The sequence below is a fragment of the Schistocerca piceifrons genome, chromosome 2 (assembly GCF_021461385.2).
Source record: "Schistocerca piceifrons isolate TAMUIC-IGC-003096 chromosome 2, iqSchPice1.1, whole genome shotgun sequence".
NCBI classification, from domain to species: domain Eukaryota; kingdom Metazoa; phylum Arthropoda; class Insecta; order Orthoptera; family Acrididae; genus Schistocerca; species Schistocerca piceifrons.
This window is the reverse complement of record NC_060139.1, coordinates 462,653,971-462,681,717: the sequence shown is the minus strand read 5'-3', so window position 1 is coordinate 462,681,717 and position 27,747 is coordinate 462,653,971. Positions and strand designations below refer to the sequence as shown.

Below are 27,747 nucleotides of genomic sequence, written 5' to 3'. Positions count from 1 at the left end.
AAATTTACTTCTTTCAAAGCATAAAAACAGGGGTGGGGGAGGGGGGAGGGGGGGGGGGGGGAGAGGGAGCATCTTTGATAAGAAAATGTCGGTAGAGTACTTGCCCGCCAAAGGCAAAAGTCTCTAGTTCGAGTCTCGGTCTGGTACACAGTTTTTATCTGCCAAGAAGTTTCATATCAGCAGAGACACTGCTACAAGTGAAAATTTCACTAAGGGGGAAAAAAAACTTTTTGATGTCACGGCGACAATGAGATTATTAGTGACGAATCGTAACTACGGATTGGGGAAAGACCGCGAAGGAATTCCCACTGGTCTTTTTCGACGCAACCATGCAGGTTTTTGCCTTGGGATACGGGCATCTATGCGTCCAACCTTTTAGCTTACGTGGGCCACATTCGAAGAAGACGCGTACTTTTGGGCCGCTGAGAAGAGAGAGAGAGAACGGGATATACCAATGAGAGAACAGCACCGTGTGGCGTGAGTACTGAATAGGAAATATTCAATTTATCAACAGTTTTCATCAGCAGAATTTTACGGATTTTGTAGATTTTTTACCTATTGTGTGACAGATGCTCCCTTCTTGGGCCCCACTGGTGCCACATTGTCCGTCGGGCCGCGGGTTCGACACCCTTTCCTTAGAGGGATCACGGAAAACCTAAATATGGATGACCGGAAGGGGACTTGAGTTTCTGTCCCTCGCTATCAACTACGACAAATCTGTCCATGTTCCAACACAACTCAAAAAAAAAAAAAAAAAAAGAGCTAACATCACAACTAATGAACGTGGCAGTAAATTTGTGAAAATCCATCTCATACGGAGGCATATTGACAGTGCTTCAACCCGCTCATCTTCCGCGAATGGCCTAAAAATACGAGAGACTGGCACTCTTGTGATAATCAGTGTTCGTCGTCCTACACACACATGCATTGAGGACGACTCATTAGCAAATATCGGAAACACTCCACTCTTGCGACAAAGAATGGCAGTAATTAATTCTGCTAATTAACACAGAATCATATTCCGCAGTATGACGGCATGGCGATGTTAATTTCAGTGACATTCTCTGAGGGCATTCTGTGAAGTTGACTGACGCGTCGCTGCGGATGTTTGTTACACCGTCACGTCGGCTGTACCTCGCACTGTGTGGCTGTAACGCCCATAACCACACCTGGTAGTGGCTAAAGCCCGTGCTGCGACACTACCGTTCTGCTGCGAATGTTTTCATTATTTTGAACATTTACACCCAGCAGCATATGGACGCTGACATACGGACAGAGCGCCTGCCGGGCCTCATAAATATTGGCTGCAGATTATTATGCATGGAATAAATCTAGTCCGCCGTTATTCAACGCCAGCGACATTAGGGCTCCCATCATTCACGTATCTCATTTTCAGAGAGCTCCAGCCAAGCGCTTTGCGCTGTGAATCTGAGTTGCAGTAGGGACGTCGAGACCAACTGCACAACTAAACTCGTTTGTACAAAACTCTTGCAAGTCGTACATTTTTCGGTTCTTATATAGCTATTAAGGAGTACTTTCCACATCGGTGTGAAGGTATTTTACGCTGAAATATATGTTAAGCGCTAAAGTTAGTCAGCCAAAGTCAGGAATCATGTGAAGCACATATTACCAGGTTTCTAATGTATTAGGTTTGTAATGTAGCCTTTTCGCCAAGCATCGATCACTTTTCGTTTCTCCTTTTCTTTTCTTCCCTACACAAACTGGGATAAGTAGCACCCCTTGACGTGGAAAGTACCGTGAACTTAGGAATCAACGGTAGTAAAATGTTATTTGGGTGTTTTGAAGTTGAATAATGAGCGATTCCGACTTGAGGCTCAGTTTTCCCTGTGTTATTGAGATTTTCGTTGTAAAAAAAAAGCGAGGACATTTATAAAGAAACTTGCTACCCATCCTTACTTCATACGGGTAGCACAAAGCATCTATGACAGGACACCTTGTCTGGCATAGCGGTAATTTTGTTTACGGGCCATGGCATAGAATTATGCGTGAGATTCAGAGAACAATGTTAGCTAAATGAATACAGTCACTCACATATAACGTAAAAGATCTAAGCAGCGCACACCAGAAAAGTTCTTACGAGGCATGAATCTCAAAGGCTCCATATTTAATTGGCGTTTGGAGTGTCAACTCGTGGCAACTATAACAGTAACCCAGTGTGTGTTCGTTTGTATGTGTGTGTGTGTGTGTGTGTGTGTGTGTGTGTGTGTGTGTGTGATGTGTGTGTGTGTGTGCGTGTGCGTGTGCGTGTGCGATTGGATATATTTTTGTTTGTAGTATCTGATCTGTCGGAGGCTGCAATGGTCACATAATCTGATTCATAGGTAAAGGAGGTGTGAGGCTTCGATTCATTTGTAAGATACTGTCTAAATCCAGTCAATCTATAAAGCTGGTTAGTTACAAAATACTCGTCTGACCCTTTCTGGAATATTGCTCAAGTGTGTGGGACCCATACCAGATAAGCCAGTCAGCGTGGCCGAGCGTTTCTAGGAGCTTCAGTCTGGATACGGGCGACCGCTACGGTCGCAGGTTCAAATCCTGTCTCGGGCATGGATGAGTGTGATTTCCTTAGGTTAGTTAGGTTTAAGTAGTTCTAAGTTCTAGGGGACTGACGACCTCAGAGGTTAAGTCCCACAGTGCTCAGAGCCATTTGAACCATTGAACCCATACTAGATAACACTAACATGGGGATACTGGCGGCGTACAAAGAAGGACAGCAGCAATACTGAAAAGTTTATCTGATGGGCGGAAGTCCGTTACGATAATGCCGAAAAAGTCTGAACAGGTAGACGCTTGAAGGTAGAAATCAGTGATTTACAAATCAGATTCCAGACCAAGAAGTGCCACTGACTGTTACGGTAGCTGTGTTGAAGTGTGGAGGCAGTATTAGTTCCTCTGGAAAATAGAAGAGAAAAGAGTGTGAGAGGATAAAATGATGTGGGCGCCAATAGAGGAACCGGTCACAGGACATAAGTACTGCAAAAAACATATTTAAAAATGTCATGAATTATAAGGCAAGTATTATATGTAAAATGATTACTAAATGTTGGGAAAAATCGTTAGGAGCAGTTGGTTCATCAAAACATACTTAATAGCGGATAAAATAATTTCAAAACCATTAATGACGGCACATTTTGATACCATGATTAACTCCCTGATGAAACGACGCGAGCAAAACCTGTGGTTTCTTCTTCCCTTTGGAACAGAAAAACCGGGAGTACGACAACGTACGACAGACAGAACACTGGCCCCACAATGCCAATGGATCCTACGAATATGTTCTCCAGAACACACAATCACCGGGAAGTTCCGGTCTCAGCGAAAGTCTCAGTAAGAGAATGTGTATTGAGCTGGGAAACACTACACAGGATATAGTGACGAGATTCTGAGCCCGTCACTGGGATTTCCTGCTAGGGCTCAATGGTAGCGTACTATGTGGCAGTAGCACTATGCAGCATCCGGTCATGTACAAAGGTTCTCACATACTGTCCTTGTAAATGCACCTGAAACCTCACAAAATATCGAATGAAATCTTCTTTATAGCACGTTCATTTGGTACAGAACGGTGAGAGGGATGTAGGTGGATTGGAAGATATTATCGTCGGGGGTGAATGAAAGCCATAAATTCGAAGAAAATATTCACGTATATTGAAGTTTATGGTTTTCAGACGGGACAAGAGGGATGTACTTTATGCCGTATGCCAGTCGTATGGGCAGTATGAGTAAGTTGCCAAAAGTTAAAAGATAGTTGAAAGGAGTAATAATATTTCCGGTAAGAGATCTGAATAACAGAGATAAGGGGAGACGCAAGTTACAATGGAGACAAAGACCAGTGGAAATCTTTAATAACAGAGACGCTAAATAAAAGTTAACATAATTCAGAAGTCTCTCTGTACAGGCAGTCACATGGCCCTTCTTCCACGTCTCCTCATTGGTTATTGAAAGAACTCTGGGCGACGCTGTTTATCAGTACTGGATTTGCGTTGCCGTTGGACTCTGGTCTATCAATACAGCACCCTTATGGTGGCACGTGTAGGTGACTGGGTGGTAAATGTAAGATCTTACCGAACTAAAAACACAACAAAAACCATTAATTTGCAGGGGGCCACGTTTCAACTGACAACTAGGTTTGGACAATGATTATCGATAGCCGATGGCGTTTTTCAGTCAAATTATTGTCAAGTAATCATTCACGTACACAAATTCGTTGACTAGTGAAAATCAAGTGAAGTGTCTCGTGTACGGTTCTTCATGAACGTTAATAGTGGTTAAGACGGCTCCTCGTTAAATATAATCTGTATCGTAGCTTAATATCCTAGTAGCCGGCCGATTTGGCCGAGCGGTTCTAGGCGCTACAGTCTGGAACCGTGCGCCCGCTACGGTCGCAGGTTCGAATCCTGCCTCGGGTATGGATGTGTGTGATGTCCTTAGGTTGGTTAGGTTTAAGTAGTTCTAAGTTCTATGGGACTGACGACCTTAGATGTTAAGTCCCGTAGTGCTCAGAGCCATTTTTAATAGCTTAGTACAAATTGCTCCATTTTGCTCTGGTTAATTCCGGTCCTTCCTACACGCCCAATTACTGAGTTGTGTCTATACCCAATCAGTTCGGCCCCGAGTTTATATTTGTATTGTTGGTTTTTGACAATAATAAACGTAAATGTTTCCTTGTTTCGTCATTAATTTGTATTTTCATTACATTTTCGCAGCCGATGGGAGCCATTTGCATTTCAATTCATCAATTCTACTACATTTCGACGCCCAGCATGTAGCCATTTGCATGTCATTATTTCCTTTGAGTTCACTATTACAGTTCCAACCGAATGAACGTTTAGGTCATAAATCAGTTTAAATATTACCCCTCGCTCAGGGAGGCACACACAATTGCAGAATACAATAACTATTATTTCTGTAATCATTAACAAAAATAATTTAAACATCAGTGGGAATGAGTTTGCAGGTTTAAAAAAATAACATGACAGAAATTACATGTAAATCTTACACTGTAGTGTGAAGATGTCCCTAATGATTATAACTACGAATTTATTTTTGTCACGATGAGGTTACCTTTAAATTTTCTTTAGCGCTTCAAAATGGCTCTGAGCACTATGGGACTTAGCATCTAAGGTCATTAGTCACCTATGACTAAGGACTACTTAAACCTAACTAACCTAAGGACATCACGCACATCCATGGCCGAGACAGGATTCGAACCTGAGACCGGAGCAGCAGCGCGGTTCAGGACTGAAGCGCCTATAACCGCTCGGCCACTGCGGCCGCCTTTAGCGCTTCACACGGGAAATACGTACAAAGGGTGTAAAATCGGGAATGTGTATTCTTTATAGCACAATGATTACTCTTCTAAAGAGTCTTCAAAGAAATTGTCTAGGCGTCCCAGTGCTTAATTACACACAATGATTATAAGGGAAGTTTCCTAATTGTAGTAGCAGTTTTCACATTCACTGCGATAGGTTTTTCCGAAAGCAAATCGCTTTCGTAGCGGTCGAATCACACATACCTCGGTCGCTGGGGTAGCGATAACAAGGGAGGTTGCAGCCAAGCTTGAAACTCACCATGGAACTGCTTTGATGCAGATATGTTGGACGAGGGAAGGGATATGGAAGCCGCAGGAGTCTGGAATTAGGAAGCCTCATACACGCTCCTCTGTTGTTGTTGTGGTCTTCAGTCCAGAGACTGGTTTAATGCAGCTGTCCATGCTACTCTATCCTGTGCAAGCTTCTCCATCTCCCAGTACCTACTACTGAATCTGTTTGGTGTATTCATCTCTTGGTGTCCCTCTACGATTTTTACCCTCCACACTGCCCTCCAATAGCAAATTGGTGATCCCTTGATGTCTCAGAACATGTCCTACCAACAGATCCCTTCTTCTAGTCAAGCTGACTCTCTCCCCTAGTGGCCTGAAAGCCGCTGCCCGGTCTACTGCAAACGGGCGCTCCACGAACCTCTCCCACACGTTCGTGGGTCGTGTAGGAATGGCGCTCGCAATCGACTTCCTGTGCAGTCACGGGGCAGGCGCTCCATAGTAGTGTCAGCTAATCCATCCGTGACAGCGGATGCACTGATTACCAAGGTTACACTGTTGTACTGAAAGGCACATGAATCAGCGATAATTTTCGGCATGACCAAGACAGAATTGCGTGTATAACTCGTCAGTCATAAATGACAAGTTACGCACAGTTTGTAATCTGGATAAAAGTATCATCTTCAGTTTTGAGAAGCTCAAGCACTGTATGCAGTGTGGGTGATTCTTGTTACTCTCTGATGAAATACGTAGTACCGCACAGTTGCTGCGGGAGTTTACTAATATCCTAGTAATCATTATGAGAGGAACAATTTAACGGTTCATGCTCAACAACTTCAACAACTTATGGGTCATCAGTTGTTACCCAATGTAAGATAATATACAGTAGTGTTTATGACAAGGTAGTCCAACTGTCCCTATGGTCAAAGCACGTACAATGAACTGCTTTCAGGAAATATTAATTTGTGGCATCACCCTCAGGCAATCTTTCGCCACAGGAGTGTGTAGCACGTCCACCTACGTAACTGTGCAGCTCGGAGCTAAATTAATACCGGTGTAGCGTCCTGCAACACGCCTTTCTACCGCAAGTGGTGAGCTGGATCGCTACGTGCTATAGCGCAACGCTGCAGCCACGGAGCCGTGTACGTTATAGTAAGTGTACTCTGTCACACGAAACCCAGCAGGAGGAAATGCAAAAGCTTTCAACGCAAGCATTTGCCGCATTTCGGTTTGGATTCCGACTTTCACCGGCGAGGTGACAGTCTCCAGGACAGCCATCGGTCAAACGTTTGGCTAAGCAGCTAGAGAAAAATCGAGGAGAATCATCAAATAGCTGATGCCGCTGGTCTCCGAGTCGTCTCTGTGGTGTCACCGCCAGACACCACACTTGCTAGGTGGTAGCCTTTAAATCGGCCGCGGCCCGTTAGTATACGTCGGACCCGGGTGTCGCCACTATCAGTGATTGCAGACCGAGCGCCGCCACGCGGCAGGACTAGAGAGACTCCTTAGCACTCGCCCCAGTTGTACAGCCGAATTTGCTAGCGACGGTTCACTGACTACAGACGCTTTCATTTGCAGAGACGACAGTTTAGCATAGCCTTCAGCTACGTCATTTGCTACGACCTAGCAAGGCGCCATATTCAGTAATTAGAATGAATTCTGAACAGACAATATTGTGAATCATGTACCGTCAAGAGCGGCGTTCATCATTAATGAATTAAAGTTACATATCACACTAATTACGTCCGCTTTCTGAATTCTCATTCCTTGTCATGTTCCAGACCTCACGTCAGTATAGTTCTTCCTTCCTCACGCCAGCCTGCGTGAGCTAAAACGCGTGCATTTCGGCCTCCTCTAGTAACACGGTGTTGGCTCTTCTGCCAACACTACAGTCTCCTAGCCCTGATGATTCTGTACTACGAAATGGTGCCACTGACGCAAATCTGCCCATAGTTCGCCACAGCTGGACGCTCCAGACGGTCTCCGGGGGTCCTGGGTTCAATATGGGGCATCGGCTCACCTATTCCAGCCACTTGTGCTGCTTTCATGACCTTTCTGGCTTTGTTCTTGTAATAGCGCGCAGTTAGTGTGGTATGATATTTGTTGAAGGTATTCACTGTCAAAGCTGTGTTGTCGTTGGGTATAATCTGTCACTTGAATTGTGCCCAAAGTACTTCTGTATCAGGATACTCGGCACATAAATAAGAAATTATTTTGTATGTATAAGGGGCAAGTCCTTGGACTCGATTTCTTGTTCGTGTGCAAAACGAAAGTAATTAATTCCAATCTTTCCAACTCCCAAGCCAAAGTTCAGAGTAATTTCAATAAGATGTAGCTACTACAGACAGGATACTGATGTTGTTTAAATATTGGGATTTTAATTTTCTTTTGGAAGAGTGAGATATAATATGAATCTCAAAAAAAGTTAATCCTCACTCCGGTTCCCAGAACTGCTGAAGATAGACGTTGACTGTGGATATTGTATCACAGACACAGTCCCTTTGACTGTTCAGAGGTGTCGCTAAACTCGCCCAAAGATGTAAACAACCATGCATGAGCAGCGCCTATTAAACGGAGAGGTTCCGACGGACGATCATTTCCAGTCATTCCACCAGGAAGGAGGTACACGGCTCGTGTTGTCTGTAGTTCGACCATGCCTAGTCAGACAGTACCGCGGTTCGATCGCGTCAGCATTGTTACTTTGTGCCAGGAATGGCTCTCAGCAAGGGAATTGCCCAGGCGTCTCGGAGTGAACCGAAGCGATGTTGTTTTGACATGGAGGAGATACAAAGAGACAAGAAGTGTCGATGACATGTCTCGCTCAGGCCGACCAAAGGCGGATGACCGCTACCTACGGATTATGGCTCGGAGAAACCCTGACAGCAACGCCACCATGTTGAATAATGCTTTCCGTGCAGGCACAGGACGTGACGTCGCGTTACGACTCAACTGTGTGCAATATGCTGCATGAAGCGCAACTTCACTCCCGACGTGCATGGCGAGGTTCAGCTTTGCAACCACGACTCCATGCAGCGCGGTACAGACGGGCTCAACAACTTGCCGAATGGACGGCTCAGGATTGGCATGACGCTCTCTTCGCCGATGAGTGTCGCATGTGCCTTCAACCAGACAATTATCGGAGACGTGTTTGGAGGTAACCCGATCAGGCTGAACGCGACACACTGTACAGCGAGTGGAGCAAAGTGGAGGTTCACTGCTGTTTTGGGGTGGCGTTATGTGGAGCCAACGTACGCCGGTGATGGACATGGAAGGCGCCATAACGGCTGTACGATACGGGAATGCCATCCTCCGACCGATAGTACATCCGTATCGGCAGCATATTGGCGAGGCATTCGTCTTCATGGACGACAATTCGCGACCCCATCATGCACATCTTGTGAATCACTTCCTTCAGGATAACGACATCGCTCGACTAGAGTGGCCAGCATGTTCTCCAGACATGAACCCTATCGATGTGCCTGGGGTAGATTGAAAAGGGCTATTTATGGACGACGTGACACACCAACCATTCTGAGGAATCGCCGTTGAGGAGTGAAACAATCTGGACCAACAGTGCCTTGATGGGACTGTGGATAGTATACCACGAGGAATACAGGCATGTATCAATGCAAGACGACGTGCTACTAGGTATTAGAGGTACCGGTGTGTATAGCAGTCTGGACCACCAACCCTGAAGGTCTCGCTGTATGGTGGTACAACATGCAATGTGTGGTTTTCATGAGCAATAAAAAGGGAGGAAATTATGTTTATGTTGATCTACATTCCAATTTTCTGTACAGGCTCCGGAACTCTCGGAACAGAAGCGACGGTAAACTTTTTTGAAGTGTGTGAAAGGTTCAATTTAAAAGCCAAAGGTCAACATAAATATGTGGACTGTAAATTGTATATGCCTGACCACTGATAACAGAAGTATCGTTGGCTAACGCATCAGGTTAGATTTCAGCATAGTTTCTTGTTCTTTTAAAATTTATATCTAGCGAATTTCCTATGGCAAAATTTATTCTTAATGTAGTGGTAAGTGAAAAATTGTAAAATCTGCAAGTGTTATCTTATTTCAAGGACAGAGATAAATATTTTTACAGTTTTTTCAAATAAACTGTGGCAACCCAGGCGGTCTCACTGAGGTTGGAAATGGTAAATTCTGGAATTATTGTAGTATTCTAAGAAAAGAGGAAAATATTTGTATTTTTTTAACTTCTTGTTATTTAACTTTTTTCCAGAATTTGGATTCCTTTTGTTTTCCAATTCAGTTTAGAAATTGCTGGAACTTAGGTTGTGTCACTGAGATTTGGGCCCTGGACCGCTACAATATGTATTACAGAAATATGAGAACAAAAGTGACAATAAAGGTAAAGAAATAACCTTTACACTAGAGAAAAACGAGAAGAAACTGAATACATTACCTTACCCTTTTATGGAACCGTATCAGATAGAATATCCCATAATTCCATAATTTTCAAAAGAATAATGCACGAATCGTGTTTCGCACGATCAACAAAATAGGGACAGTAGTCAGACAAACCACCCACAAAACAAAACCATTTACATAATCAAGAATTTATAAAATCAGATGTGAGGAAGATGAAAGTGTCTTCGTGGAGCAAACAGGCAGATGTTCATCCAGCAGAGAGCACACCAACATTAGCGAGAATTTTAAATTTCTATTCTATACACATCTATCATACTACAATCATAGCGCCGGCAGCATCGAGGAATCTTTGAAAGTACTACGTACGGAGGTAGAGAAAGACAGAGTAATGGACGCTCTAGAAGAAATTGAGATTTGCAGCTTTTTCACAAAACAAACATAATTTATATTCAATGGACAAACGGGCCACAGGAATGACGATTTTCTTCGTTGTTTTAGATATTTACTCTAATGGATGATAAGAGCACACTTTTGATGCGTAAACCTGTTGTTATATACTTACATTGCACACTCAAAATTACAGTATGCAAATTAGAATGTCATGATCGATAATCGAGTTTTATCACTAACTGGCTGCTCTTTGACGTGTACGCAATTATGTTGTAATCCCTGCGCAACGTCAATCTGCATGACAAATACTAGTAAGTATATTAATGTCAACAAACGCCAAAAGTGGTTGTATGTGTTTCTAACCCCATATTACATTGTCTTCAATACGTTGTTTTACCTTTTGTAGGTACTCGAAAATTCCGCAATCGCCGAAATTGCAGTAGTAAAACAAATGAAATAACAGCCCTACAAATATTAGTAGTTGGGTTGGGGTTGCTTGGGGGAAGAGACCAAACTGCGAGGTCATCGGTCTCATCGGATTACGGAATGAAGTTCCGCGTGCCCTTTCAAAGGAACCATCCCGGCATTAGCCTGGAGCGATTTAGGGAAATCACGGAAAACCCAAATCAGGATGGTCGGACGCGGGATTGAACCGTCGTCCTGCCGAATGCGAGTCCAGTGTGCTACCACTGCGCCACCTCGCTCGGTATTAGTAGTTATTAATATAAGTTGTATCATCAGAAACCGTAAATTATTTTATTAATACTTTGAATAAATCTCGCACACAGTCATTACACGCACATAGTGCATATTGTATTTTATTTATTTATCTACGAATTTCCGTGGGAGAATGCCAGCCAAAGCCAGCTGGTCTTGGAAAGAGTCAATACGTAGTTTACAGCACACTAATTAGAAATGAAAATATATAAACGAAGGATTTAAATTTAATATAACACGGAAGAAAACCGAGTGTACAAATAAACCAGTGCAGCGAAAATTTCTCAAGTACTGCGAAGAGCTCCTATACAGGATAGGAGAAGCGTGCCTCAAGAAAGCCTTTCAACTTTTATTTGATACTTGGTGCTTATCACCCTTGTCTTCAGTTGTTCTGGAAACCTGTGGATATGGAACCTGCTGAATAGTGCACTCTTTCTATACAACGCTGAAGTAAGTGTTATCCAAGTGCAAATCATTTTTCCAAGGATCAGTCTCTGAATAAATGCTGCAGTTTATTTCAGAACTAGTCGGTTTTGTCAACAAGAAAGCCGATGATGGAATGTATGTACAGGGACGGTGGCCTCAGAATTTCGAAACACCTTAATGTCCTACACGAAGTTGATGAACTCACAGTTTGGATCAGTCTGACCTCCCGCATTCTTGGTGATTCTACGCTATACGAGATATCAGTATGGAAGTAAGGAAAGTAAACAAGTATTACTGTTGCAGTGTCACAGACAGTAGAGATCATTCTTACAGTGAAGACAGTACCATTCTGTTTGTGACAAGGTGTTCAACGTAGTACTTCCAAGTAGGCTTTCCATCTAAGAAACTTGCAGAACTAGCACGCCTGGAAGAAAGGATATTGCGGAGACATGGATTAGCAACAGACACAGTCTGCAAGGTTCGCAGGAGAGCTTCTGCGAAGTTTGGAAGGCGGGAGACGAGGTACTGGCAGAACTGAAGGTGTGAAGACCGGTCGTGAGTCGTCATTGGGTAGCTGAGTCGCTAGAGCACTTTTCCGCGAAAGATAAAGGTCCAGATTTCGCGTCTCGGTCCGGCACACAGTTTTAATCTGCGAGGATGTTTCATATCAGCGCACACTCGGCTGCAGAGTGACAATTTTGTTCAAGAGAACAGAAGTTTTAAAACATGGTGCTCCAGAAGAATTATGAAGATTAGATGGGTCGATCAGGTAACTAATTAGTAATTCCTGAATAGAATTGAAGAGACAAGAAATTTGTGGCACAATTTGACCAAAAGAAGGGACCGGTTGATTGGATACATCCTGAGCCTTTATCGATCAGCAGTTTAGTATTGGAGGATAGTCTGGGGTAAAAATCGTAGAGGGACACCAAGAAATGAATACAGTAAGCAGATTCAGAACTACGTAGGTTGCAGTAGTTACCCAGAGATCTAAAGGCTTACACAAGATACAGCAACATGGAGAGCTGCATCAGCCCAGTCTATCGACAGAAGACCACCACCATTCAAGTTACTGGAATGATGAATAAGAACACATGTCTTCAAAACGAAATGGATTTTTTTTTTGTTCCGAAATTGTTATCAGCTTTGAAAAGAACATGAAATGGATAACAACACTTAATATCTAATGACAAAACATAATGTGCAGTAAGAAACAATGTGAAGATACCAATACAGCAGGATCAGGTATACTGGCACCCATTAGTCGATGTTCTGGCATGATTTACGTATGACATTTGTTGGAATTGGCGTTTTATACATTGAAAAGACGGCGATCACATTGTCTGAGATGTGCTTTTACAGACTGATGTGGACTGAAAGATAAGAAATCAGTAGGTTCTATGCAGAAACGGGGAAGAAAGGAATGCAAAACACTGATTAAAACACGGGACATGTGTTCACACATCACGCCACGAAATTACTTCCGTGGTGCTAGAGAGGGTCGTAAACGGCGGAAGCCATAGGGAAAGAGACAGGCTGGAATATATCAAACAATTAACTTGGAGTAAAAGTACTCCTCTGAGATGAAGACGATAAAATCCTGCTACCTTGTGTTACAGAACCAACCACTATTGACAAGTTCATCAATATTTCACAATTTAGCCAAGGGGCAGTGTAATCCAGTACCGAGTTCGTAGTGTTAAACTCTTTTTTGTAGTACCAAACAAGATTAGCTGATGTAGTAACGTAGATTCTTATCTGTTTTACGGATATAAACCATCAAGCACTATTGATCTAATACGTTTCATAGGAAAGAGCTGCTCGGCAAATACTGTACATATAGACCGATACACGGGCTGAATTGCGATTTAATTTTACGACTATTCCCCGAAACACGGTTCATGCTTACGCCAACCTTATGATACCAATATCACAAGAAACGGTTCATGAGGAAAACGTTGATGTGCAGACATATAATTGTTTAAATTATCAGTCTGTAGTTAGTAGTGGGAATAAGTTCTTATATTGCATCGCGGAGAAAACTAGAAGTGACCTAACGCCCTAATGTTCGATTATGAAGAGAGTGGCTAAAAATCTACAGTCTGAAAAGCTTATGTGTGAAATGGGAAAAATGGGAGACCGATTGAAAAGCTATTTCTCTAAAGACGCATTTAGTCACTGAGTACGTCAGTTCATTGCATATGACTTTATTCGGTGCTAGACGATTACTGCAACCATAATCTTTTCGGTAGACCAAGAGAAGTAATGAGGATGTTTTTGGGTCTGTAAGAGATTAAGTATGGGTGATAGGATGGATTCTTAGCGCACATCAACAACTAGGTGGAAAATACGGAACGCATGCTGTTAATCGTTTCGTTGGAGACATGAAAACGTAGACACCCTGCAATGAGGTGGTTGCAATTGTTTTGTAGTGATTACCAGAGAAGTTTCAACAGGAGACCGAAATGCCTCACACTCTCATAGGCATTTTCGAAGGCTAGGAACAGGAATAGGGAGTGTCGGTGCTTTTTATGCTGTGAAGGCCTGCAAGGTAATAGTCCCAGAAACAACAACAAAAAGCTTGGCTACTATCACGATGTTTCTTGAACGCGCTTCCTACAGAATATTTGGAACTGAAACGCACAATACAGAACAGGCTCTCTAGCAGATAAGCACCAATCTGTCGGAGACTTGAGGGAGGGAAACTACGTCATTCTCGCGTCTCCCTGTGTCTCCGCCATTTGTTAAGTAGACGCAGATTGTGTTACTGGGCGGTTCTGCTCGATGCCTTAGTCTGCTCTCAGACAACGACTTTTGCGAGCGTTCAACACAAAAATATCTTAGCAGACACCCCTGGGCTTTTCAGCTGCAGTTACAAACATGAGCGAAAGTTCCTATTGATGCGTAATTAACTGAAGCAGCGAAACTGCAGTGTTTAAGTTCAGAGCGCCGTTTATCACTGTGAGTGTCGGAAACAAAATAAAATAAACGCGGAAGTCCTCTCGAAGCCCCATTAACATCACTGTATGATAATATCTGCAAGAACAAAGCTGTCTCCTAAGTCTGCACTATCGTACAGCGACGATTATTAGTGATTAACGTTCCCGGCTTAAGGCAAAACTGGTAACTACCGAGTATGGTACATCAAATTCCTTAGCATGGAGTTTCAACTGTGGGGATAGCTTAAGTCACGTCCACATGGCAACTACTGCGGCTCGGGAAGAATTAAACAACGAACGCAGGACTTTGGTCAACTGTTGCGACGTCTTCCCGCAGGTCGAACTAAATTATTCCGTGTGGACATGCAATGTCTATTATCTTTCCTTTTAACTGTTTAGGAACCTCACATGAGTCTTAATATCACTTGCAAAAGTGCTACCTTGCATCACACTGAGAAGGAGATGAATGTGGAGTGACTCAGGTACACGTCTGTTCTTACTGTTTCTGCATACAGATACGATTTATGCCTGGTCACTATGTCACAAATGACAGCTTCGTCAAAGTAAATGCAAGATGTGCAAGGGATTGTGAAAATATTTAGATTTAATAAAACTGTTAACTCTAAAAGTATTAAATTTGTTGTGCGCGACGTTATTTATATAAAGGCTAAAGGGATGAAACGATAGCTCCCCGTATAGATTTATTTGTATTCGAATCAGTGAGGGGGAGGATATACTGAATTTCAGCTGAAGTGCTGCATTAAAAATCGGACATCACGGTGGTGAATCGGACGAAAACATTGGCAGGCTACCACGTGATTCTCGGTAAAAACAGTGAAATTTTGAACGAAAGTCTAAAAAAGTTAAGTCAAAAACTATTACATGTGTTCATCTCTTTCTGTAGTGGCTATTTTTAACTATTTATATTTCCTTCTTGCACTGCACAGCAAGTAGGACTCTTCTGTTGGTAGCTTCATTCTCAGTTTGGTCAGCAAATGTTTTTCTAAGCAGTAACTGTGATGCAACATTGTCTTTGTTTTAAAGCGAAATATGTACAGTGCAGTGAAGGATTTCGATTACGAACTGATACGCAAAAAGAAGTAGCTGGGTTTCTTATTTGGGAAGAAAAATAGCTAATGACGACGTGTGGTTGTACCTATGTGCTGAATGATACATTCTGTGTACGAATCTGGCACGTGGCATCTAAACAGCAGGTTTGTCTAATTCAGTGGAACCCTATAATGACCTTGTTATTGCAATTTGTCGTTGTATAATGTGAAAACGAATTACTCTCTAGTCATTGTATTAGTAAAAACCTACATGGTGAGATACATGTAACGAGATTATACGATTTCCACAGTCTAGTAATATAATGCGTTTTGATATCATTTCTGAGAATGGCTCAGGAAACTCTTTCAGTCATATGCTACAGCTGGGCGCAAGGCTTTACACAGTTACGAGAAAAAGATACAGCTAAAATGCTTATTTGTCTTCAAGAAAGAAACTAAATTGCATTACGTCGAAGCACGTGTTCGTTAAATATGAATGAGGCAAAACACTTATAAGTTAAAATCTTTTGGGTTATTAGGCCGCGTCATATTTCTTCTAAAATGCTCGACGTTTCGACCCCTCTGCTGGGATCTTCCTCAGGATCTTTTGGTGTCCACTACTGCTAGAACACTTTCAGAGACGAGTGTAGCGTCCACTTATAAAGGGGGAATTTTCTGACGTTCGTGCTGGAGAAGTGATAGTACTGGTTAAAATACATGTGGCTACCATTGGTGGGCCATAGTCATAGGCTAATACAGAAGAAGAGGCATTGGTAGCTCATCTCCTGTGGATACCATTGGTGGTCATCGTCATTGGATAGAAAGGAACTGTTCCACACTTATGCTGGAGAAGGGTTATTGGTTGAAATGCCTGCTAGCACTATTGGTTGGTCGTCATCAGTGGCTAGATTCGAAACGACGACCAACCAATAGCGGTAGCGGTAGCAGGAATTTCAACCAATAACCCTTCTCAAGCATAAGTGTGGAACAGTGCCTTTCTATCCAATGACGATGACCACCAATGGTATCCACAGGGGATGAGCTACCAACGCCCCTTCTTCTGTATTAGCCTATGACTATGGCCCACTAATGGTAGCCACATGTATTTTAACCAATTCTATCACTTCTCCAGCACGAACGACAGAAAATTCCCCCTTTATAAGGGGACGCTACACTCGTCTCTGACAGTGTTCTAGCAGTAGTGGACACCAAAAGATCCTGAGGAAGATCCCAGCAGAGAGGTCGAAACGTCGAACATTTTAGAAGAAACATGACGCGGCATAATAACCCAGAAGATTTTAACTTCAGTGACAACGGCCACGAAAGCCTGCAGAATTACATAAAACATTCATATTTTCTAGTACAGCAAATACAATCGTGGACTCGCATTCATTCCTCTTATAGTTGGCAATAGATAGTGCTTTAGCGTGGAATGTTTCTAACCTCAAGCGATACCACTGAAGTGATGTTGAATGACCTGCCAACGATGGAGTCTGTCTTTTCCTGCCAAACTCCGTGAATGGAGGAACGGAGCCGTAACAGAAGCAAATCACTGAAAAACGTGCTAACTGTTCATATGAAATAATGAAGACTATATAATTGAAAAAAATTCGATTAAGGAAAGATAATTTTCGTTCTCTTATTCAGAACCACAACTGCAACTGAAGTGTTAATAGCAGTGGCAACTGACACAAGACCAACGAACATTATTTTGTCCCCAGGCAGGTAACTTCCAAACGCGTGAAACAATGCACGCCTTATTCTTTACCGTAACTTCGAAAAAACTGAGAATTTTCGTACTGGAAAAGATTCTGAGGTAGTCTAAAGTCAAGGCAACTGCTCGCAAAGAGCAGGACATCCAGCACAGAATGCTGCTCCTGCCCCAGAATTCTTGTTTTCACTTCACATAAACTGTAGATACAAGTGGTATCAATAACAGCTTCCCATGATAGTGTGGAATGAATGATCACTTAAACTAAACTGATTATCGGCTGCTCCTAATCGCATTCTAGTACGTTATTTTCGATGGTTCAAGCTAAGTACAGGTTACCCATAATTGGAGTTTAAGTTTCAAAACGCTGCTCAGAATAACGTCGAACTTGAACAGCATATTACTGACGCAGCGGGAACCATTATGGGAAAAAAAGAAAAAGAAAATTCCATAGATTACGCTGTAAGCGTCAGAATATGCATACCAACAGACGCCCGGCACACGGCTGTCCACAGTTTGTATCCGAGACGCAGAACATGACTGTTTCCATTATGGATAGCGCAATGCAGACAAAGCTCTTTTATAAGAACGGTGACTGTGCGCCAGTAGCCCTGCAGTTGTTCTAGACGCTCAAGGATATGGAAGAAAAGGCACTGGTGCGATGTCTGTAAAGGACCTGGAGAAACTGGATTACAAAATTTGGAAGTCATGTTTTTTAATTCAAAAGTCATGTTTTTTTTAAATGCAATATGGCAGAGGCAGACAAGCAGTTAATCCGACGTCTGTCGAAGATGTGACCACAGCATTGCAGGTAGGGTCGAGCGGTGGTGTACAACCATACAGTGCATGGGGCCGGCCAGGGTGGCCGAGCGGTTCTAGGCGCTACAGTCTGGAACCGCACGACCATTACGGTCGCAGGTTCGAATCCTGCTTCGGGCATGGATGTGTGTGATGTCCTTAGGTTAGTTACGTTTAAGTAGTTCTAAGTTCTAGGGGACTGATGACCTCAGAAGCTAAGTCCCATAGTGGTCAGAGCCATTTTTTTGAACAGTGCATGGGGAATTGCTCGAAGGTTGGACATGCCTGCCAGCACGACGCGTAAAATTCTATGAAGAATCCTGCATTGCTAGCCATACAAAGTAACTCGTGTTCAGGAGTTGCTTTTTGCTGACCTGCAAGCAAAATAAACATTCGCTCTGAAATTTCTTGCTCGCTTGGAAGTGGAAAATGAATGGCCATGAAACATTACGTGGACAGACGAAGCCTATTTCCATATCCAAGCACATGACGATGTCAGAAATGCGAAGTATGGGCAACGGAAAATCCTCACGCACATCAACCGGTACTACTTCATTCTGCAAAGGTATCTGTGTGGTGCGGGTTGATGGCACCGTTTACTGTAGGGCCGCATTTTTTCAAAAAGAGTCACGTGGGTTTTATTACCGTCATTAGTAAACGCTACCAGAATCTTTAGCGCACTAACGTCATTCCAACCGTTCAAACAGCGTGCATATGCGGGTAGGATCATTTTTATACTAGATGATGTTCCTTCGCATATTTCATAGCCAGTGAAGCGGCTCGTGCAGAGGCATTTCAAAAGTGCTAGAATTATCAGCCGCTTTTCCCTGAAGCGTAGCCGTCCATATCACCTTATCTTAAAGCCGAGTGACTTCTGGATGTGGAGTTATCTGAACGACGTTGTGTTCAGGGCTCCAATTAGGAATGCAGCTGAATCGAAGACAAGCAATGCGCAACGCATTCTGGTCGTGAACCGCGACACACTCCGATCTGTTGCGGAATATTCTGTCTATTTCAACTTGTAGGTAAACGCTGGACACCAAACTGGACACGTCTTGCGCCAGTCGCACGACAGCAAACGACGTCGTTTTGTTCTTTATGCGGGTTTTGGCCCCTGGACAATAATAATCCGATGTTGTTTTGCTTCTTATACGGTTTTCAGCCTCACAACAATTAAAAACCGATTTTTCCCAGCCGATGTGATTTGACCTTGCCGTGGTGGATATCTCTACCAAACTAACAGTACGGATGAAGTAATGTGTAGCTCAAATCATTGCTGTCGTACTGCGATTCGTCTGTCACCTGTAGCCGACCCCATTCACGTTAAGACGCTTACAGCGACATCTATTTGAAATCTATTTGAAAATTTTTCGTTAAGTTTATTTTTGTTCTTTATTTTTTACCCTGAAGCAATAAAATGCTGTCCAAATTTAACGTCTGAACAGTGGTTCTCATTCTGCAGCGTTTTGAAACTGGAACTTTAATAATGGACACATTGTACTGTATAAATATTCTACTCATCAGTCATCTTTATTCATAGTATGAAGTAGTAATGAACGATAACTCATCAGTCAGTAGGGTATGATAATGGTTCATATTCCTAGAAATTCCTTACAAACTATTTGTACGGTAGCAATTGATACTTGTTACATTTTTGTTTTAAAAACACTAATTTGTAAATGGCATAGAAACACAGTCATCAAGTAAGGGCTTACATTATTCGCCACAGTATTTCAGCTTTTGCTACTTTGTTTATAGTTCTCTACAGCATTAGCTTCTAAGTTAAGTTTCAACCAACTGCGTCCATAGGACAGCTGCGAGTTCTAAGCAACATCACACCCGGAATAGTTCGATTCAGGGAAATGGTTGCGATATTTCTAGGCCAAGCTCCAGAAATCAAATCAAAAATGGTGTACCACCGTCGATGACTATAGTAACTGTAAACTGCGTGTCTTTAGGATTAAAGAAAATCCGTAACTGAGTTGTAAATGCTGCTATGTGAATTATTTTCACTGTTCGTTACATATTAGAGAAAACTGTACAGTTTTGTTTGTTGCACGTCCGATATCAACTGCATACGTTAATAACGAACTGGTAGAAAAAAAATGAATCGTGTGGGATAACTGTAATCCAAAATTTATTAATGATGTGTAACTCATAATACTTACTTTCGATGGTACGAGTAGAAATAATTTTACGCTCAGTGTTTACGTTAGTTAATCCTTCATTCGATTCGCTTTTCCGCATAATGCGAACTGTGTCACGCACAACAGAGTAAATAAACATGACGCAAATGAGTGTATTTGTTGCCGCAAAGACGTATTGTACGAGTAAATTACTTATGAACAATTCATTGAGGGAGCTGAAACTTGCGCAAGAATTGCAGAGGAAACCCTACTGAGGGAACTAATACATGCACGGTATAAACTGTCCCGAGATGCTTGTATACTGTAAAAAGTGCTTTATATAGGTACATACCACCGCAGTGAATGTGAACTGTTTTCATAAATTCATTCTACTGAACTGTAAATTATACTGCGAGATGTTGCAACAAGAATGGACATCAGTATCGAACCTGTTGAGTCAGCCATAAAGGGGCAGCAACCTTTATGTGTGCAATGCATATGTCTATCCATCTCATGTTCGATCAGCAGTTGGGCCATAACAAGGCCCTTGACCAAACTCTGAATCTGTGATGAACAACAAATGCACTTTTTCATCTCAGTGATTAAGCGAAGTGATATGGAGTCAATGAGAGAATCAAATCGCAGTGCACTATTGGGAATGAAGTGTTAACAAAGATCTGGGATACTGAAGTTTTCGGTCATACGGATTCTTTCAAACAAGGAACCACAATTAATGATGAACATTATTGCAATATGAAAAAAAGACATGAAACTTCAACAGTAGTGCGAGTGTTATGACTTCTGGACTAACATCAACGTCAGCCCCTGTTAAATTTCAGACACTGACTCAGTAATCATCAACGAGAAAACGGAAAACAGGTTTCCGAGACATATGAAGCATTATAGGCCTGCGTCTTGAAACAGGTACAGTGGCAGACGACAGTAAAAGACGACGGTCATGCGTGGTGTAGGCCATCACATGTTCCTGGCCACTTTCTTTGGAAACCAGTCAGACAGTCGTTAATCACTGCAGCACTGACAATGTGATTTTCTCTTATACAGTATTTGAGTTGACCGGTGTCAGGCAATTTTCGAATTTGTTAGGCATTACGAGAGTGGCGGTGGTGGTACGTTGAACAGTAATCGATAAGAAATACGAAATTAAGGTTCAGGATGAGTAAGTAAGGGAGAACCTAGTAAGAAATATAGTAGATAATTATTTAATAATGTAGGTTAAGAGATTATTAGAAGACACTTATTACAGGAACAGTGTTCTGATTAAAGTGGCTCAAATAGTTAAAGCTGACAATTTCGCGTGAGTAATAAGAAATAATAATTATTATATACTATGGTTAAAATATCGTGATCATATTGCCGGCGTTATACGACTGGCTCTTCACTACCAGTCGTCTTCTTGTAGTCCTCTGGCATCCATCGCGCCCCCGACATCTTGACTTAAGCTCCTCCTAGGTCGATCACGCTTTCTTCTTTCCACTGTGGTCCACTGCCACGCTTCCTTTGGTCATCGGTTATCGTCAATTCTTTCCAGATCACCATAACACTTCAGACGTTTCATCTTTATGGCGTCAGTTACTGATTTATTAACACTCATACCCTCTACTATGTTGGTATTTGGTACACGGTCCAGCTTGAAGATGCCATAACTTCGCCTCCAAAGTTAGATATCTAGTGCAAGCAACCTCTTACTCAGACGCTTTTGTGCTAACCATTTTTCTGCTCCGTACGTAGCTATGTTACAACAACTGGACGATATACCATCTGCTTCGAAGCCTGTGCTCAGCATCATCTTGGTCTCCTGCTTCAATGAGCTGGTCATCAGCGAAATTCAGCATGTATAAGTTTTCGTCCACCAAGGCGACTCCTATGTCTACCCGCTTGCTCTTCCATGCTTCAAGTGCTTAATCCACATACATTTTAAACACCGTCGGTGGCATTGGATTTCCTACTTTCAAAGATGCCATAACTTCGCCTCCAAAGTTAGATATCTAGTGTACTGTTTAATTGCTTTGCTGAAAGCAGTTGACACGTCAGTGTTCTCCACACTTAACCACCGATTGTTTTGTGGGTCCGTATCATATGACTTCTGCAAATCCACGAAGAATAAAGTGTCTCTAACCCTCTGATAATTCTTCTGCATTAAGTAATGTGAATATTCCATGAAAGAGATTTTCGTAAATTTCGTGGGGAATAATGCAAATGACACATACCATAATAGATAAGGTATAGTGACAACAGTGACAAGTGGTATAACGAACTTTTAACTGTGAGGGTTGTTACTACTTACTTGTCAAAGATACAGTAAGGGATTTACGTATTTCGATCGGTTGAATTATACGGGATAAACCATTAATATACGATTGTCTGTTTCATTAGAACATTGAATAATGCCAAAACTATATTTAAAATAGAGAAAGGGACATAGAACAGGCACTAGGCAGTTGGGTACAACTCCGTAAGTAACTACTGTTCCTCTCCTCCTCTGGACTAAATAAATTACGATCGCCCTAATTAAACTTGCAGCCGATAATATGCTTGAAATGTAGGACAAGTGTGGCAGTGAAAACTTGTAGTGGACACTCATGATTAATAATTAGAAAAGCTAGACTATTTATTGGATGTATCTCCTTCCATTTCCTACTTTATGACGAAAGTTTTCGACCATGTTAAATAACACTTGACTGTCATCAGGTCAACTGTAAAGATCAGAAGCATTATTTCGTTGACACCGTTAACGAAACAGCGGAATATTTTCTGGATACACATCTTAATGTCGAAAAGTAGATTCAGGGTTTGGAAGTAGGAGATTCAAAACGCTGTTCCATTTTGTAGCCTGTTTCGTTGCATCCGCGGAATTGAGCTGGCGTTAAGAACTTTGGTGCGGTACGCGGAGCAGGCGGACTTACCTGGAAGGCGGGCTTGTTGTGAGTGGCCTCTAGGAAGACGCAGGCGGTGTGGTGTATCTTCTCGAAGTCGTAGCCGACGACGCCGTGGCTGGTGTAGACGGGCGCACACGCCGCCAGGATGACGACCCAGGTGACGGCGATGGCGGACAGCGCGTGCCGCTGGGTGCGCAGCCCCATAGACGACACGGGGTGCACCACGGCCAGGTAGCGGTCGAACGACATCAGCACCAGCGTGTACACGCTCGCGTAGCACGTCACCACGATCAGGTACTGCACCACCTGCAACCGAGCAACCATCCAGCGTCAGCACCACTCGCAGCAAAGTCATCGGCAGATGGGTGGGGTGGTGGGGGAGTGGGGGAGGAGGGGGGGGGTTGCACCTGGGTAACGCACTATTCACTGGTGTCCTAGAGAGTCACTGTTGTTGAACACACAGCTGAAAGTGGGTTAAAAAGGTTTTCTAATAAGACTATGTAGGAGCAAGAAATCAATTCTTGCATGTGATTCGCAATCAATAAAACATCCATAATACCTCGTTGGACGCTTAGGGATAGCAGTTAATTTATTTCTGGGAAAACATATGACACTCCTATTCTTGCATTTGTATCTGACTGTGTATGAGAGCGTAGTACAAAATTTTCTGGTAATTTCCAAGAATGTTTGCCTATCGAAGCTCCAAACGGTAGATATCGAATTTGCGATTCTAAATCGATCACGCCACTGTGGTGGCGCGTATTATGAGCATGTTTATAGTGGTCACTGCAGCAGCAGCAAAAGCAGAGCGTTACTGAAATAGTTGTAATTGCAAAGGAAACCCGACATCACTCGATGTCGACGTTGTCGTCATGAGGAAGTCCATTTGATGTGTATGCCACGGGAAGAATTCCCTTTTTGCCGTAACCTGGGTAGACTCTGCAAGTGTCACGCAAAAATGCGGGTAGAGTGTGACAATTTTCTACATTGTGTAAGCATGGAATTATATTCTTCCACCTGAGGCAATCGGCCGAAGAAGCGTCTACATTACCAGACATCCCACACACTACCGTCATAAATCGGTTGGGTTTTCCTAGCATCTCACAAATAATTTATCATAACGTGCGCCACCATAGTTGCGTGACCGATTTAGAATCGCACGTTCGATATCTATCGTATGGAGCCCGCAGCTTAGATAGGAAAACATTCTTGGGAATTACCTTTTCGACATGTTTAGCAACATTTTTAATATACTTACTTTCGTAGATATACCATTCCCTAATGGTGAGAGCAGCACGGCTTGTAGTATAGCTTCGTTCTTATCATCTAAATATACCAGGAGCCTGGAAGAGGGGCAGAAGGAATCCAATTGTTTGAATATTTGTGAGGGATTTCCAGTTCCGGCATTCGCATTATATCCAAGGGAAACCTCGCAGGAACCTTCATCGAAACTAAGCGATTGTAATTAATTTTATTTTATTTTGCGGTAGTATTATCTATATTAAAGCCAAAAATAAAGTGCGTTTGTTTGTTCAGTGCAAAAGTGTAAAAATTTGTACCAGACTCTACGACAAACAGACGCGAAACTCTATAGAGCAACAAAAGTCAGTCTCTTCACAGCTGAAGTGACATTAGCGCTCCAAGAGGTTAGCATTTCTAACAGAAGAATGGCACGATATAAACTAGAAACTTGCTATTTTTAATGCTGTTTCTTCCATAATATTTGCGAGTCACTAATCGTTTTTTCCAATACGAAGAGGAAAACGTAATTAAAACAATGTATGGTCTCTTGTTGATGTCAACATATAACAATACAAAACTAAGTGCACTATAAGATAGCCTACAAGGAACACAGTGACAAAGGCGTAATCGTATAACCTAAAATTGTTTAAGACGGGACGTGAGTAATTCTAACGTGGTGTGTTTATGTTAAAAGGTAACTGGGTACGAATATATCTGCGTGCTTGGAAGGTACTTTGTGATGCATTGGGCCGATTGTAGTTCGTATCACGAGTATCTTCGCAGCTTTCAAGATCGTTCCAAAACATTCAAAACTAGACATTATTTTTACAGTCTTAGAGATCGGCTGCCTTAGCTTGTTGTAAACACGCATTTGGCCTTGTCCTTGCTTTTATGCCTTGCGTGTACCTATCATGTTCATGTACTCTGATTTCCAGATTTGGAAATGTATACAAGGTAGTCAGTTAGAGTGTGAGAAGCTTGTTTGGGTGTTTCAGAGTAGGTGGTACTGAGAAGTAACTGTTAAGAAAAAAATTCGATACGTTACGCCGTTTCCGAGTGAATTAGCGTTGTAGTTAGCCAGTAAGACCGTTGCGCGCGCAAATTCAAGCGGTCCGCCAGAGATGGCGTCGGCAAGCGTGTTCTTCGTTCGCTTTTCTAAAACCGAATAAGAAAGCGCAACAAAAATTGTACATGGGAAAGGGATTTAGGATCTAACCCGGGGCCAAAGGCTGAGCCGTCTCTTGCGCTATCATCTACGCTATGATAAAAACTATCACTAATTGTATCTGGCGGGCCGCTTCAATTTGGCTGCGCAACTGCATTATTGGCTAACTTCAGTGCTAATTAAATCAGAAAGAGCAGATGTTTCGGATTTTTTATAATTATTTCTGAGCACAAACTATCCTGAAACACCCTTACAAGCTTTGCAGACTGTTTCTGACCACCATTTACACGTCTTCACATTTCGCTTTCGCGTCTGTAACATTTAATTCTCCAGAATGTCCGCCTGTGCCGTTTTCCTCTTATCGCGTGCATGTCTTAAAAGTAATGGAACATATGTTAACTGTAGTTTAACGCAAAACATAATTCCTGTTCAGTTTCGGCTACCACTGCTGCATTATCAAGTAATCGTATTTCGCTATTTTTTTGCCCGTGACAAACAAGAAGGACTTTTCTTCCCTTTTCCCATTTCCAGCTTCAAAATAAATATCAGTGGAGACAATGAACACGTCTTACACCGCTCCTGGTTTTGACTTCTCACACAAAGCTGTCAGTACAGGCTCTTATAATGCGCTTTGAATAAACAGATGCCTTGGAAATTCAAAGTTGCTATTCCCTGTTATACACTCATATTCAGAAAAAAAACAGAACACCTTGAATGGCTAGAGATAGGACATTCATACCCACAGAACATGTACGTTAGCACGTACTACAGAAATAGTTAGCATCTGAGCCACGTCCGCCCGCAGCGCTACACCATCTACCACTAAAATGTGGCTGCGCCTCCAGTTGTCGCTGTAAACCGAAGGTAATGGATCAATGTGACTCCAGCAGACGTTCTGAATGACTCGCAAACTATGCGTGAACCCTACCGTCAAATCAGTGAGCACTGTTAGCATGAGAGAATGTCATGCATCCATCTGGTAAATTGCTTCTCGTGTGGGACGAAGTGTTTCGGCAGTGAAACGGGTGTGCTCCGAATGGTTTATGGAAGGCCATAACACACGACGAAGTGGGTCAGGTCGCACCACCCAGAGCCCCCCCTGCCCCCTCATCCGAATGGCACTGCAGGACAGATCTGCGTTCCCCTCGGCTCTGGTGCAACGGTGGAACAGTGTAACACATCGTATACTTTCAGGGATGAGAGTCGGTCGCTGTTTATTATGTATAATGGTCGCCTAGTCGTAGATATTGCTATAATCGCACTATTTCACTCCCTTTTACGGAGCTTGTTAGCACTTGATGTTAGGTTGGCGCCATTAAAATGCATTGTGGTAATCGCTGCTGCTTGCTGGATCGCTGCTGTGTCTCGATGCCAATGCTGGCTCTAAATCTGGTTGTCTAGGGGAAAAAGATGAGGTCCCGTGTTTTTGATGTGCTTTTGATGATAAATAATGAGCGAAACCAACAACTATTTAAACTTCAAATATTTATTACTCTGGTGGCCATCTTAATTCCAGTGTCCACCAAAGACAATGACACACACACACTTTACCAAAGTGACATTCAGACTCCACTCCCGACCCTTCTTGCTGCTTGTATTTATAACCTACTCAAAGAACTACTAAAAAGAGGTATGGTTTATAAGTCACTTGTACATCTGTGATCGTAATTTGTGCAGAAAAGTTATTAATTTATATCGAGTGACATAATTTAACAGGTTATTAAAATGACAGACAGATTTGTTGACTTGATAGAATAATTCTTTGTTACAAAAAGGCCGTTTTTTTAGGTTTGTCAACTGACTTCTCTAATTTGCATAAATAAGTAAATAACATGAATTATTAAGAATTACATTGGTTTTCGTGTAAAATAGGAGTGTTTACGTGAACACTGAGTGAAAACGGTCCTAATAGCAAATAGGTTTCACTGGGTGATTTTTATTTAAGGAGATCCAAAATGCGTAAGCTTGCCACTATTTTTCGTACTTGATATTAATTATATAAGAGTAACTTAGTGTTTTTACATGGTGAAATTTGCTGTATCAGTGATCAAGTGATATTAACTTCTGTGCGGGTCAGTTATTCAGTATAATTTAATGGGTTGACTGTTTATGGAGGCATGCTATGCAATCATTGTTAACATACACAATAACTTTTCTATAGTACTCGTTAAACTGGTTGAATTTGGAGGGTATCGCATTCTTCGGTAAAGTAAAGCCTTTAATAGGTTCCGTTACATATGGCATGGGTTTCGTGCGTGTCGTTCACTTCTCCATCTGCCATTGACAAATGTGCAGAAACATGCTGGCGGCAACGGTGCATGGAACGACGTCACTGGGAAC

At 42.4% G+C, this 27,747-nt stretch overlaps 1 protein-coding gene across 1 annotated transcript in view; it reads right to left on the bottom strand.

The window, feature by feature from the left end:
• The window catches only part of LOC124775483 (allatostatin-A receptor-like), a 47,873-nt gene extending 24,549 nt beyond the window's left edge, over positions 1–23,324 (bottom strand). The window contains exon 1 of the mRNA XM_047250315.1: positions 23,028–23,324. Within this exon, the coding sequence (XP_047106271.1) occupies positions 23,028–23,324 (297 nt within the window). The remainder of the gene's footprint in view (positions 1–23,027) is intronic.
• Between the last annotated feature and the right edge of the window lie 4,423 nt (positions 23,325–27,747).